Below are 15731 nucleotides of genomic sequence, written 5' to 3'. Positions count from 1 at the left end.
GCCTGAACTGCATGGAAGGAAAGTTTGGTTGTTGTTTTTTTTTTAGTTGCTTTTTTTCTTTTTAAGAAAATAAAGGACATTTTTGTAATTTCCTTTTTTTTTTTTTTACAAAAAAAAAATCTATCTAGAAACCTCTTCTACGTTAAAAATGGCTGTATACATGTAAGAAATGGAAAAAAAACAAACAAACTAGTACCTCCCCTGGAGACAATTCTCTTGTGTTAATGCCTATTTTTATAACATACAGACACAAACACTTTAATATAAAACTAAATGATTATTGTCTTATAAAAATTATCTTTTTTGTAGCACAAACCTATAGAGGGTTTATACAAATACTATTTTTTTTTCCTCTTTTTTTTTTTTTGTTGTACGAAAAGTTTTTGGGAATTATTTGTATTTTTTTTTTCTTTTAGAGATGAACGGGGACACACGAAGCAGAATTTCCTCCTGGCAAGTGACAAGTGTCCGGAAGGCGTGGCCTTGTTCTCTTCCGCAAGTTCTATCCCAACACACTCCAAAGCTTTATATATATATATATATATATATATATATATATATATATATATATATATATATGTACGAGCAAAATAAAACGTCTGTGAGCAGTTCCATGTCAGATATTGACGTCTCGGACATCGGTCGGGGTGCAGGAGATATCCACCTCTTCTTCCATGTTTTTTGTGTCTGAGGAAGTGTTGTGTTGCTGTTGTGCTTGGCGCAAACTGGACTCTAGGAGGGACTCAATCTGTTCTTGGCACGCCCGTAAACAGTCCTAATGGGAAGAGAACGCCAACTGTTAGGACATTTGCATGCATGATTTAGGCCAATAAAATACATATTTAGGCTAAGGGCATGCCTGGCGGATCATCCCTCACCTATATTTGTCCTGATAGCACTTAAAGGGATACTGTCATGGGGAAAAAATTTTTTTTCAAAATAAATCAGTTAATAGTGCTGTTCCAGCAGAATTCTGCACTGAAATCCATTTCTCAAAAGAGCAAACAGATTTTTTTATATTCAATTTTGAAATTTGACATGGGGCTAGACATATTGTCAATTTCCCAGCTGCCCGAGTCATGTGACTTGTGCTCTGATAAACTTCAATCACTCTTTACTGCTGTACTGCAAGTTGGAGTGATATCACCCCCTCCCTTTCCTCCCCAGCAGCCAAACAAAAGAACAATGGGAAGGTAACCAGATAACAGCTCCCTAACACAAGAAAACAGCTGCCTGGTAGATCTAAGAATAGCACTTAATAGTAAAAACCCATGTCCCACTGAGACACATTCAGTTACATTGAGAAGGAAAAACAGCAGCCTGCCAGAAAGCATTTCTCTCCTAAAGTGCAGGCACAAGTCACATGACCAGGGGCAGCTGGGAAATTGACAAAATGTCTAGCCCCATGTCAGATTTCAAAATTGAATATAAAAAAATCTGTTTGCTCTTTTGAGAAATGGATTTCAGTGCAGAATTCTGCTGGAGCAGCACTATTAACTGATTCATTTTGAAAAAAACTTTTTTCCCATGACAGTATCCCTTTAAGTCTAAAAAAAATCCCCCAAAATCCGAAACACTTTGAATCACTTTTCAATGACAACAGGAAGTGTCGCTAATAACCCAGATGTGGCACATATCATACAAAAGCCAGCATGCATTCAGCAAATAATAGCTGACTTGGGGTCAGTTCAACCAATGGTAAAAGGGTGTAAAACACAAAACGTGAAACGTATAATGTAGGTCCACTAAGTCTTTTTTCCCTGACATTTAAAAGACCATGGAGTGGTCCTTTAAATGCACACTGTTAATACAAATGCAATAATACACTGAATTTATACAACTCATAGCTGACATTTTCAAGCAGAAGTAGACCCATACACTTCTCTGAGCTCCAACATAAATACAGAACATTCTTACTGATATTTACGCGCCCAAGAAATGCTGATCACAGTGATCTATGGTGACTGGCGTTTTCCACTGCGTAGTTTATTTAATACATCTAAGGGCTCTAGTTTACAGGTTCAGAGCTGCTGAATAATGGTCTTCACACCAACGCAGACCAACAAACCCATGAGAAGCCTGGGCAGGAGTCAGAGATTCATACAGTATACTGGGTGCTATGTAATTTTCCAAAAGATACAAGTCCTATGTAGGGCCGGAATTAGAGGTAGGCAGAAGAGGAACCTGCCTAGGGCGCAACTATGTGGCGGACGCTGGGCAGGTAACTACTCCTAGTCCAGGTTTGCTCCCCTGCTGCTCTCGCCTCCCCTTTATCACTCTCCCCTCCCTCCCTCTGTCCCTTGCCCCTACCTTCCTCCCGCCCCTTTGTTGCTCTCCCCTCCCTCCCCTTCTATTATTGCGCATGCGCACAAATGGGAGGGGGAAGGGTAGCCAACCGGGGTGCCTAGGGTGCCCTGTCGCCCTGGTCCTATGAAAGTGCCCTCAATTTTCCTGCACAATGGTGCTCCTGATAGAGGCCAAGAGCAGGCACTTGCTCCTTTTTTATTGACCACATTAAGGTCAGACCCCATGATATCCAAAAATAGGGGAATATTACACAACAGGACGGCTACGGTAGATTTTAGTCGATTTTAGGAGGGACATTTGTACTGTTTCTAGTAAACAAAGGGAACAACAGAAATTAAAGTAGACTGGCTACCTAACACTCAACAGTGATAGACACATTGTATACTACTGGTAGTGGCACTACTAGAAATACAGGTTTATATTTGCTTGAGTTTATATATGTATATATATTTCTCATCTTAACAATAAAGGAACAATGGGAGCTGACAACGAGGAAAGGCAATATATTGACTGAGCAAAGGAAATTCTAAAGACTATACATAAGGATAAAATAAACCTAATTTCTAAAAAGGTAGTGCTACATGCCTCAAAGAAACAGCAAATGTCTAGAGCACAACAAAGAAAACATTCCACGTCTTTATATTCCATTTATAAACTAACCCTGTAGGGCCCTGGACTGGGTCTGGGGGGAGAAGGGGCTTCTGAATGCTCTTCTTTCTCTGGTCTTCAAACATCTCTACCTTCAAGCTTTAAGTGCAGCTCAATAAACACTGTTGAGGGGCTAGCTCCATTAACCACCCGTCTGTGAACCTAACAAGGACTGTTTTAAAGCATTCTTCTGTAGTGGACTGAAGACATTGTTCCAGAACAAAGCTCGAAGCCGCCCCAACTTCACAGCTTTGGGATATGGATCATTGACCACTACTATTGCTTGTCCTATTCTTCCTGATCGCTTTCATTGCCAGGAAAAGGTTTATTGCTCCCAAATTACTGAGGTGCATCTACTAAAAGGGCGCTGAAGATTGATAGGGGTGTGAGGGAGAGTAAACCACCCAGTTAGAATACCAGCTACTGTAAAAGCACAGGAGATCATTAAAGGATGGCTTCATAAAAGTCCATCACACTGGGCAGGACAATGAAGATCCTAGTAGCCTTTATAAACCAAGGTCAGAAGAAGCCAGAAGGTCTCTGTTTGATGAGATCTTTCCAGATACTGTTTTCTTTTTAACTTGGCCTTTGTTTCTCGCATACTGTGGCATTCATTACTTGCTAAGTGCCACCAAACCGCTCATTCCAGAGCAAGAATAGTCAACTAGAAGACCCAACCTTAGGCCAGGACCCCCCCTTAGTGCATTAAATTAGTACAGATATAGGAAAATAATTAAATGTTGTCATAGATTCAAGAATATCTAGGGCAGCATAAACATAGTCACCCTAAAGTGACCTTCAAGTCAGGCTTTCAGGTTTATCTAGAAGACAAAATGTCCAGTCTGCTGTTTTTTTACACTAACAGGCCTTCAGGTTGAGCCCTTCCCTGGTGGCCCACTGCATTAAAACATTAGCACACCGAAAGTCCAACCAAACTTTAGCAGGTGGCACAATTTTTTGAGCAACACAATTTTTTCAGCACTACAAAGCAAATCCATAAGGACCAAACTCAAGCTGAGCAGCAATGATTGGGCCGTGCAACTTACCGGGTCACATTTGATGACCTGTGATAGGAAAAGTGTGAGGCGTTGGGTGGAGAAGACACCATCTGCGTTTCCCAAATTTAGTCCCTGAACAGCTGCTGCAACACTGCCGGCGGCGATCATGGAGGGTGGATTGGAGATAAACTTTACATCTGCAGGGTAGGAATACAAGAGGAGCATATAAGATTAAGGGGCACAGCATTAAAGGTACTTTACACATGGTGATATAACATATTTCTAGTGGGAACTGCCATATGCTTGCCATGAGAGCAACTTTAAAATGCTATCATGCATATTATTTCTTAGAAAGCACAAGCTTCAGAGGGTCCACCAACGTTTCAACTTTATTAGCCTTCTACAGGAGCGTGAAGGCTTATGAGACTCTTCTCTTACATGGTGCCTGAAACCTCCAGAAACAGGAGCAGCTTCTGTATGCCAGAAATGAAAGAATTGGTCACAGTGCCTCCCTCCCCTGCCTGTGCCTCCGCTCCGGGTACAGTAGAAGTCATTACGCCTTTTCATGTAACACAATCAACTGATTTTCGCTTCCGTGCACAAAAGAATTCCATTTGTGCGGCGTTTCAAAGTGACCTGGTAATGCTCTCTAAACTCCTGGACCCATTTCAAGGTTAGGAGCCGAGGATTGTCTCTGGGGTTCCAAAGTAACAGCGTGCAGTAAGCAATAAATATCGGAACGCTTTCACAAAAAAAAAAACAGCAAATACCCCATTCTACCCCCAAGATCACAACTCTGAAAATCCTTTTGCAATCATGGAGCTACTAGCCCTTGGCTCCCGTCCATCCCTAACAGCACAGAATGAATCCAATGTGGCAGAGCCAAGCGTCTGGGGTCCCAGAACACAGACAGCAATCAGTTACATTCTGATGTGACATAATACTGCCAGAGCTTCGGAATCTGTGCCAAGCTGCATTGCTGTAGGTCTGTACAAAGGCATTCTTCAGTTTCCTGGAGAGGCATCACAACCCCCAACACTCATTCAGGGGCCTTGCTATTCTCTTGTTTTAAAAGGGTGAATGTCTCCCATTGGCAGCACGAGAATGCCCTTTATTTTGAGAATGGTGCATTGCAGGCTCAAAAGGTGCCTGGCAAACCCATTTCTACAGACCAAAAGAATATTAGTGGGTAAAATAGGAACCACAACAAGAACTTAAATGGAATTATGCTAACAATGGCATGATGCCTCCCCCTATACAAGGCTTAACAAGGCAAAGTACATATCTTATGTCTTTCTGTCTCTTAAGGTCATCCACTGTCCAATATTGTTAGGTATCTGACTAACTGGCCCACAAGCCGTACATTGTCACACTGATATCCATAATCCACAAATATGGGTTAGGATCGTTCAGTCAACATACACCTACTTCAAACCATCGTCAGCTTAAGAACGCTACTTTGTTTCAACCCCACTGTCTTCAGCCACCAACTGACAGCTGACCCTGACCCATAGCCGAAGACTGGAAAACGTGCTTAGGTATAATGGATATAGAACAAGAGTGGTTCTAAGACTTCTTAATTTCAAGCCATTCTTGGAAGTCCAGACTTTACTCAGAAAACCTTTAGCCAATGACAATGTGAAAGGTTTAGGAGAACATTGGTGTATCTACCATAGTTCTTTGACTTTCTATGGCAGCAAATAAGTTTTGAGCCCTAACTGGCCTTCAGGCTGGGCTTTCAAGTGTATCCAGGAGAACAAATGTCCATTCTCCCCAAATTGCATCCTAACTGTCCTTCAAGCTGAGACGACAAATTCCATTCTCCTCAAATCTCATCCTAACTGGCCTTTAGGTTGGGCTTTCAGGCGTATCTAGAAGAACAAATATCCATCCTCCCCAAATCTCATCCTTGTTGGCCTTCAGGATTGGCTTGCAGGTGTATCTAGGAGAACAAATATCCATTCTCCAAAAATCTCATCTTTGTTGGCCTTCAGGATTGGCTTGCAGGTGTATCTAGGAAAGCAAATGGCCTTTTCCTCCAAACTTTAACTTCTGTAAGTCCTCCAAGAAGGAGTAGCCCTTCCTTGCCCTAGAGTATAATCAACGTGGTCTATTGAAGTTGCTGATTGAAACTAATAAGAGAGGAAGATCCTATTCTCTGGAATGTCACCAAATGCATCATTATTTGCACTAGAACATCTCATAAAACCCGAGGCACATACATTTCCAGTTACTCACTGTCTGTTTGCTGTTCCTTCATGCACCTCCTAAATGTAATAAACTATTGGCCCGGCTCAGTGCTCAAGGTTCACTCATAAAGCGGCTGTGATTATGGAAAAGAACGGCAGCGATCTTACAATGACTGTCATTATGGGTGGATGAGGACATTTTCACTCACTGGAACAGAAGAAGAATAAATCTAAAAAAGACCTTTTCTTCTTTTTCCACCTGTTCCCCTAAAGCTAAAAGGAACCCCCTCATTTTTCTCATGGAAAGCCAGAATGGTGCTGGCCATTCCTCTACAGGCCATGGGTGTGTGTGTGTGGGGGGGTTATTATTAATAAGGTCTCGCAGGACTGTCTGTAAGCCATCACAGGCGGCATGCCCAAGCTGTTGTGTTCTATTGAGCGGAGACATCTCTGTGGCAGAGGCCACTAATTTCAGCATATTAATCAAGGGGCCCCTTTGCTCTGTAATTGGACGCTGCGGAATGAAAAGCGTGGCACCATTGTCAGACTCCATCGCCTCATCGTGCCCTATTGAACGTGGAGGAACAAGAGGGAGGCAGTGAGATGAATTGAACCTGACACGGGCACAAAGGAGGATGGGGGCCACCCCGTGTTCCCCCAGCAGCCTATCTGAGACTTCATCCAAAATGAATAAACAACTTTAGCGTTGTGGGATAAAGCAATTGAGGCCAGCGGCAGGACAAAGCTGCGCCCAACATTAATGCGAAAGACGAGACCCCCTCCCTTTCCTCCTTTAGAAAGGAAAAATGAAGGAGCTGTTGGGTCTGTCTGAGAGCTCAAGGCTATGAATGGAAACCCTTTCATTCAGCCCAATCAAAAGTGAGCACATCAATCAAGCAGGAACAGACTGCACCAATCGCACAGGCTGAAGGTGCATGAAAGGCCGGGGCCTCCGAATAGGGCTCCTTGCATTGGTAATGACATTTGCTTCCAACAACGGGTCAGACAGAAGCCGACGTTAATTGTGCTGTTGGCGCGAAACTTTCCATCATGTAAACAGCAGCGTGTCCTATCATTAAAGGCCAACTAGAACTACAGAGACAATAAAAACCAAGAGTTCCAAGCACCTTTCAACAATGGCTGCTGCTGTACATCATTCACACATACGACAGCCCTTTGCAAAGCAACTGCACTAGCACTATATATATATATATATATATATATATATATATATATATATATATATATATTTTTTTTTTTTTTTTTTAAATTTTATTATTAATAATATAAAGCATCAACTGTCCAATATACACTAATTGGACACAGTATCTGTCCCTTTCTGGTCGCTGGGTCTGACTCTTGAAACCATGTAGAAGATCCCAGTTCACCTCCTGGTCTGCAGATCAGCTGGCTTCTGCTACGCTATTTCAGGAGTCAGAACCAGCCGTGCAGAGAATATAAACAGCCAGGCCGATACCGCTTTCAACAGCAAAGACAAATACTTGTAAAGTTATTGAAACTTTTCCTTTCATTAGGCAAAATAAAAAAAGACTTTGGGTGGAGCAGGAGACACAAACACCTTATCCCGAAAATAACATAATGTCCCTTTAACTAAATGAAAAGGCAGATGAATGGACAACACCAGCCGAGTATTTCGGTATATTCCATGGGGAGGAGACTCTATTTAAGAGTATATGATGAATGGCATGGAAAATGCTTCCCCCCCAGCAACAGAGACATGATGGTATCTCCTGTGTATACACTGCTAGAGCTCTGTCTTACTGGCTCTATACATTCCCTTGCAAAGGGGTTTGAGGAGCAGAAAAGGAGTCTCCTAATTAGGAAGTGAACTGTGCATAGGAAAAGGCTTCCTTCCTAATTAATTACAGGCTGATATTGGGATAAACATACAGGTACCAAATATTAAATGCCTAAACCATGCACCATGGCAGCTCCTACTAATGCATAAAAATATGAAATTCACAGTAATACTGTACAGCCTGATAAAACCAGTATGGCAGCTCCCATCACTATGCATAAATACAAATATGCAGAGACACACATTCAGCATGCAATGCACTCGCATTGCATCATGGGAAACAATATCATTAGCATAAATGCAAATATGTGGAGAAGGAATGGCCGACACATCACGGTAAATGTCAAGCAATATGGCAGCTCTGTGCATGCAGCGATGCAGGAATGACAAGATGCATGTGTCCGTATATAATAACTAACCAGCAGTGATCTAAATAATATGCATTTCCCCTTTAAGCCAATTGCCATAAATGAGAGGCTGGCAGAAATGTGATGACAGTGCAGCCAGGGCTGTAAACAAGAGAGAGGCACAGATCAAAGTACCGGCAGCATAACAAGGCCCAACCTTTGGCCCCATCGCTGCCTTCAGCAGGTTCACTTGTCAGAACAGCACAAAAAGCAGGTCAGGGGGGGGCACAGTAACTTCACCTCTTGCTGTGCCTTGGGGCAAGGGACACAATGCAGAGCCGGGGCACACGGAGGGTTAAGTGAAACACACACAAAGAAAAGATCCATTCTGGAACATGATCTGACATCCAACTGGGACTGGCACTGCCCCTGATATAACTCACAGGGTCACCTACTGCCACCACCATGTGCTGTACCCATCATGCCCCACTGTACCCATCATTCCCTACTGTACCCATCATTCCCTGCTGTACCCATCATACCCCTCTGTACCTGTGATACCCCTCTGTACCCATCATACCCCTCTGTACCCGTTATACCCCTCTGTACCCATCATACCTGCTGTACCCGTGATGCCCCTCTGTACCCATCATGCCCCTCTGTACCCATCATACCCTTCTCTAACCACCATTCCACCTTCAGTCACCTCCAGACCATGCCACACACTCTGAGCAATCGCATTGCAGGAGATGTTTGTCACAACAATGACTAAAGGTTACAGAGCATCTCAAAGCCACGATCTACAAGGGACACCGAATCCTCAATGTAGCATCTATAGTTCCAACAAACAAAGTGCGAGCCAAATGTGTGATTGCTGCCATACCGCTTGCCTACAAGGTAGCCTTCCTCATAGCCAAGCAATGGCGACCCCTTCTATTCTCGTTCACGGTTACATTTCCTTTTAGCAGAGGCCTGTGCCATTCAATTAGGTTATATAGTGGAAAAGTCACAGGGTTACTGTTGTTGATACAGTAAGATTCTGCGTGGGGCACTTGGAACCCGACTAAATTATATAAGGACATTGTTATAGTAAATAGAGATACAACTGGGGCTCAAAGTGCATAAGCGTCTCACTGCAGTAACCCATAGCAACCAAAGCCAGGGCCTAAGTGATACAATGTGGGCACAAGTAACCACCAAAATCCATTGTAACGTCTCCAGTGCTTTAGCAAAAGAAAATGAAAGGGATACAGGATAAAAACGGGGTTCAGTTTGGGCGCCTCCCGCTAACCAGACACAAGGAGGCCACAGCAGGATCACTTGCAGCGCTTTCCCCCCTCAAACGTGCCTCCAGCACAGCACAAAGCAAGAGCCTCACACGTCAGCAGTGGCTGTTAGTTTCCCTGACACTGAGAGAAGTGCGTGTGGTTCTGCTCAGAGGGGCCCCGGGGACGACAGTCAGTGCCCAAAGGACCTGCTTGGCTGAAGCCAGGCAGCTCTTAATCATCAATTAAATACATCAATTAAATACATCAATTAAATACAGCCAAGTCCAATCAAATGAGGGGCTCCCCTATAGGCTTGGGAGGCAATTTTACAATGCCCATAGCCCCTTAAAACGGTGGTTCGCCTTTGAGTTAACTTTTAGTATGTTATAGAATGACCCATTCTAAGCAACTTTTCAATTGGTCTTCATTATTTATTGATTTTAGTTTTTGAATGATCTGCCTTCTTCTTCTGACTCTGTAAGGCTGTACGTTTATAGTTACTGCTACTTTTTATTACTCATCTTTCTATTCAGGCCTCTCCTGTTCATATTCCAGTCTCTTATTCAACTCCGCGCATGGTTGCTAGGGTAATTTGGACCCTAGCAACCAGATTGCTGATATTGCAAACTGGAGAGCTGCTGAATAAAAAAGTGAATAACTCAAAAACAACAAATAATAAAAAAATGAAAACCAACTGCAAATTGTTTTAGAATATCCCTCTCTACACCACACTAACAGTTCATTTAAAGGTGATCAACCCCTTTAACTAATCTTTATCTTTAGACAAGCCAAGGGGCATTATAGGTTCCAGGGGTGAATTCTGACAACATTAAGGTCCCTTCCTGGGCAAAACATAATAAAGGACATTCACTATAGCAATATAGCAGCTCCCACTGCCTCTTAAACATGCAGCCTGCACGTCCTACACAATCCGGCCACTAGAGGCCACTGTTTCCCTGAAGTAAATGGAAGAGGTTAAAGGGCAAGCCAACCCCAAAATAAAAATGTGCCTAATAAAAGAAAACATAATTCTAAGCAACTTTCCAATATACATTCATTAAAAGTGTTCAGTGCTTTTTAAGATATTTGTAAAAACAGTTGCTATTAAAAGCAGCATTTGCTCAACTCTTGCTTGTTACTTTTTTAACAATGTTGCAAAAGTCTTGGTTCCCCAACAAAGTCAGGTCTGTTATTCAGCTGCCTTGTCTTACATTATATCAACAGTCTGGCAGAGAATAGAAAGGGACAGACATTGCTTTCACTAGCAATACATATACAAATAACTTGACAATTACTTGACAAATTGTGGTTTTTTTTTTGGGCAAATTTTTATTTTGGGGTTGACTTGCTCTTTAAAGGAGAATTCAACCCTAACATTAAAAAAAACCTTACCCTACATAGACCCCTCTCCTTCCTCCCCCCCCCAGCCCAAGTGTTACCCCGGGCAAATGCCCCTAACATTTTCTGCCCCTCGGTGCAGATTCAGGCATCGGAGTTCACGGGCGCCATCTTAAGCCGCTTCGGTAATCTTCTAAATGAGACTGGCACTTTGGCAATCCTTGTGAGTTTCGTCGCATGTGCGAATTTGCTCCAACTGCGCATGCGCCGCAACGCCGGTCTCATTTAGAAGATTTCCAAGGAAAACAAGATGGCGTCGGTGAACTCCGATGCCTGAATCTGCACCGAGGGGCAAGTAAAACGTTAGGGGCATTTGCCCGGGGTAACACTTAGGCTGGGGGGAAGGAGGGTCTATGTAGGGTAGGGGTTTTTTAATGTTAAGGTTTAATTCTCCTTTAAACTGCTTTCCCTTGCAAGGGACAAGCATGGCGACTGCACTAGGCCCCCTCTTTCCTAACCTCGGGTGTTAATGAACTGCAACATTAAGGGCCCTTACTCACAGGCGTTTGAAGATGCGCTCTGGTTTTATGCGTCCAGCTGCAGGATAGCGCAGGAGTAGACACGATGAATTAATTCAATGCGGCTGTACACACACAGACGCATGTAAGCGCCGAACGCAGGAAAAATGCAACATGCTGCGTCCTAACCTACGTTCGGTGCTTACATGCGTCTGTGTGAGTACAGCCGCATTGAAAATAATTAATTGTGTCTACTCCTGCGCTCCCCTGCGGCTGAACGCCTGAAACCGGAATGCAGGGGAGCGCAGCTTCAAACAGCCGTGAGTAAGGGCCCTTAAACAAGGGTAAAAAGCATGCTGGGAGTTGTAGTCCAGCAACATGTGGGGAACCAATAAGGGTTCCGAGGAGGCAGTGTGTGCTTAAACAGAAGATAACTGCACGAATCCAGCCTTGAGTGATCTCTAGAGCTCTCTGATTCTGGGGGAAATATAAACTCAGCCGCATGTTATTCCATGGACACAGTCAGGCTTTTGTACAAAGGCTGCAGCGTTTTCCTACTTACCTCTCATATTGCACCCCACTGCCAGTAATCCACCTTGTAACAAGACAGGGCCGGGGGGTGGGTGGGGTAGGGGAGGGTGGGCTTACAAGTATGTTTGGCACCAGCCACAGAACGTAGCACCCATACCTGTAGCGCAGAGGGCAACAAATGTCTGGGCGTGTTTGCGGATGATCTGCTTGGTATCCTCAGTCAGTGGCATTTTGTTTAGAAAATGTTCAATAAAGTCATGGGGGGTCACAGATGCCAAGTCCCATTTCAGTTTGTTCAAAATCAGCAGTTCCATTAGCTGTTGGGGGAGGGGGAGAAAAAGAAAAGAGAGACAGGGGGACACGTTAGAATGGGGCGACTCATTTCGGATAAGGGCAGAGAGACACGCTCAGATTCAGGGAGATTAGTCACCCAGCGATAAATCTCCATGAACTGCCTCCCGCCGGCTAGAATGTAAATTGCAGGCGGGCACTTTTCTGAAGTCGACTCGAAGTTTCCTCGTAAGCCGCAACTTGGGAAAACGAATCAATCCGAGTGCTCAGATTCAGGGAGATTAGTCACCCAGCGACAAATCTGCTCTCCTTTGGGCAACTAATCTCCCCGAACTGCCTCCCGCCGGCGATTTACATTCTAGCCGTCGGGAGGCAGTTCGTGAAGATTAGTCGCCCGAAGGAGAGCAGATTTGTCACTGGGTGACTAATCTCCCTGAATCTGAGCACTCGGATCGATTTGTTTTCCCAAGTTGCGGCTTACGAGGAAACTTCGGGTCGACTTCAGAAAACTAAGTGCTCCGAGTGCCATCCCGCCTGCGATTTACATTGTAGCCGGCGGGAAGGCAGTTTGGGGAGATTAGTCGCCCGAAGAAGAGGCGATTAATCGCCGGGCTACTCAAACTCCCCCCGAATTTGAGCGTGTGTCCCTGCCGTAAGGGTGGGGAGTAAGGGTGTTCATTCAGGTTGGGGGAGGCTGCACCATTGCTGTGCAAACTCAGTGATAAGAAAAACCATTATCAGCATTGCTTAGGGCAACTCCACCCAAAAACTGTTTTTTTGCTATCCCGTATACGTTAATTACACCTTCCCAGTGGTGTTTAGCCTCAAACATAATTGCTACTGTGTGAGTTTATCCCCTTACTGTTCTCTAGGTGACATGTTCCAGGAGTCAGAATCAGCAGTTTGGGGGGTTCCACATACACCTCTCACATTTCTGTGTGACCCAGGGAACTGGATGAATCCGAAAGTATTTCATGAATAGCTTGGAGGGCTTACGCGTGTGCACTTTAAATTCCACAGGGGGGCGCCAGATGCTAAGGGCAAGTTACATGTGGCACAAGCGTGTTATTCATTTGTGGGGTCTGACTGAGCCATGATTTCATAGTTAGGGAAATGCGTTCTCTGGCTTTGATATTTTTATTTATTTATTTTTACAAAAGGGGCCTCGTGTATGGACACAACCAACCCCCCCACTCCTCTATAAATACAATATCCACCCCCCCCCCCCATAGAGTGGGTCAGGCTGCTGCATAGAGAATAAAGAAGGGAATTACCAGTAACTCGTCTGGCCTGATGGAATTGTCCGTGTAAATGCAAAGCTTCTCTGCGGTCAGTGGGATCGTTTCCTTCATTTTAGAAGCCAAAAACATACAAGTGGCCCCCAGCAACTGCAGTCGGCTCTTCCGGAGGGGCTCCACGGACAGGAATCGGTCCAAATAGTTCATAGCAAGGGGGAAAACTTCCTCTTCGCACTTCTGCTCCTCGCACACCTTGACCATAATAAGGGGAGGTACAATATTATTACAATATGACAGTTGCAGCCGTCTGTATAATTCAACTAGGGTTGCCACCTTTTCTGCAAAAAAATACCGGCCTTCCTATATATTTATCTTTTTTCCCTATTAATGACATTCGGATCAACCATCATATTTACCGGCCAGGCCATTAAATACCCTAAATTCAACCCAATCCAAACAGCTTCTCACACAATATGAGCTGGGAGGGTTCCAGACTGAGCAATACAATGATAAACTCATGTAGATATATCAATAACATTTTCATACATGGCTATTAGGGTGCAGGCTATGGCACCCCACTAATGATCTCATTTTAGAAACGAAAATTGATTTTATTACTGATAAATGATGACACTCTACTGGGTATTGGTCACACTGAACACAATGGGACGTTCATGGATTTTGCATTTATAAAGTTTGCCAACTACATAAGTTTGATAGCAAAAAGCTGTGTTATTGGCCATTAACCCCCAGTATAAATAAGTTAAGGATCTGGAGTTGAAACCCCCCTCCCCATCCCCCTTTTTTGTTGCCACTCATGGTGGTCGTGCAGAGGAAGGAAGACCCTAGGGCTGATATTCTGGAGGAACTCGTGTATCAGGATGGACTTTAATCTTGGAACTTTCAATCTTTACCCATGGGGCTCAGGATGGAATAAACTAATAGTTCAGACCCCTCTACCCAAAGGAGCTCTGGATGGGTTTCTCTAAAGGCTCCGGCACCCCCTACCCATAGGACTTTGAATGGAACCCTCCCACTGATCAAAGTATTGAACCCCACAATTCTGGATCTTGGAATCCACCAAGCAGCTATTGCTCCCCTATTTTAGAGGGGTCTGGCTGGAACCCAGATATCAGATCAGATCTTGGAATCCACTAAGTGAGTCGGACGCCCCCCAGTACCCAAGAGAGCTCTGGGTGAAAGCGAAAGGCGCACCAACCTCCAGCATCCAGGTGGCCACTATTTTGCGCATGTTGGGCAGGACCTCCTTCTGGACGCACTTGAAATAGGACACGCTGGGGCAGGAGGTCTCCTCTGCTTTGAGCATTGTCTGCAGCACCCGGTCCGTGATGAGGTTCCTGTCCAGATGGGCCCTCCTGATGGTGTCCACCTCGCAGCACAAAAGCTCCATGTTGTCCGTGCGTCTTTGCGCGTCTTTCCGCTCCCTTCCCTGCAGGAGCCTCTCTCTCTCTCTATGAGCTCCCCGGCTCAGTGACGCGATGTTGCCAGAAGGAGATCAAAGTGGGGAATGAGAGAAAGAGAATGAGCCGGCCCAGGCTGAGTTTAAACCGGCCCCATAGTCCGGCCCCTCCTGAACAATGAGTCCGGCCTGGGGGAGGAGGCTGTGCGGGAACTGGCTCCTCTAATTGAGACGTCTCTCCCCCTGTGTGTGCGACTGCAACTAAACTCACTGCGACATCTGCGCAACAAGAAGGAGCCTCTGCACCCACCCCCTCCATTCATAGATTGCCAGCTCTTCTTCCACTTGTGCAACTCCACCACCCACCTGGAAAAGCCCCTGAACTTATTTTTTTTATCACTGTCCATGCTTAGAGTGTAAGCTCTTCTGTAGTCTGCACTCATTTAACTGCTCATAACAGACAGAATTAGACCCTGTTCCACTTAGAGTGTTAGCTCTTCAGTACTCTGCACTCATATTTAACTGCTCATAACAGAATTAGACCCTGCCCTACTAAGATTGTAAGCTCTTCAGAACTCTCCACTCAAATTTAACTGCTCATAACAGAATGAGACCCTCCCCCACTTAGAGTGTAAGCTCTTCAGTACACTGCACTCATATTTAACTGCTCATAGCAGAATTAGACCCTACTCCACTTAGAGTGTAAGCTCTTCAGTACTCTGCACTCATATTTAACTGTTCATAATATAATTAGTCCCTGCCTCACCTAGAATGTTAGCTCTTTAGTACTCTGCACTCATATTTAACTGCTCATAACAG

General features: G+C 44.4%; 1 protein-coding gene and 1 long non-coding RNA gene across 3 annotated transcripts in view; one reads left to right on the top strand and one right to left on the bottom strand.

Annotated features, from left to right (window-relative positions):
- LOC108715237 overlaps positions 1–498 on the top strand; it is a 37035-nt gene extending 36537 nt beyond the window's left edge. For both annotated transcript variants that reach the window (XR_005960801.1, XR_005960802.1), the window contains one exon: positions 417–498. This is a non-coding gene — a long non-coding RNA (uncharacterized LOC108715237). The remainder of the gene's footprint in view (positions 1–416) is intronic.
- ccnd1.S (cyclin D1 S homeolog) lies at positions 355–15156 on the bottom strand. Its single transcript, NM_001086005.1, is given in 5 exon segments — positions 355–775; positions 4002–4150; positions 12121–12280; positions 13529–13744; positions 14712–15156. Coding segments are annotated over 5 exon segments (876 nt in total). The 5' UTR covers positions 14904–15156; the 3' UTR covers positions 355–616.
- Between the last annotated feature and the right edge of the window lie 575 nt (positions 15157–15731).

This window comes from Xenopus laevis, chromosome 4S (genome assembly GCF_017654675.1).
Source record: "Xenopus laevis strain J_2021 chromosome 4S, Xenopus_laevis_v10.1, whole genome shotgun sequence".
NCBI lineage: Eukaryota > Metazoa > Chordata > Amphibia > Anura > Pipidae > Xenopus > Xenopus laevis.
The sequence above is the reverse complement of the archived record's forward strand: the minus strand, read 5'-3'. Positions and strand labels throughout refer to the sequence as shown.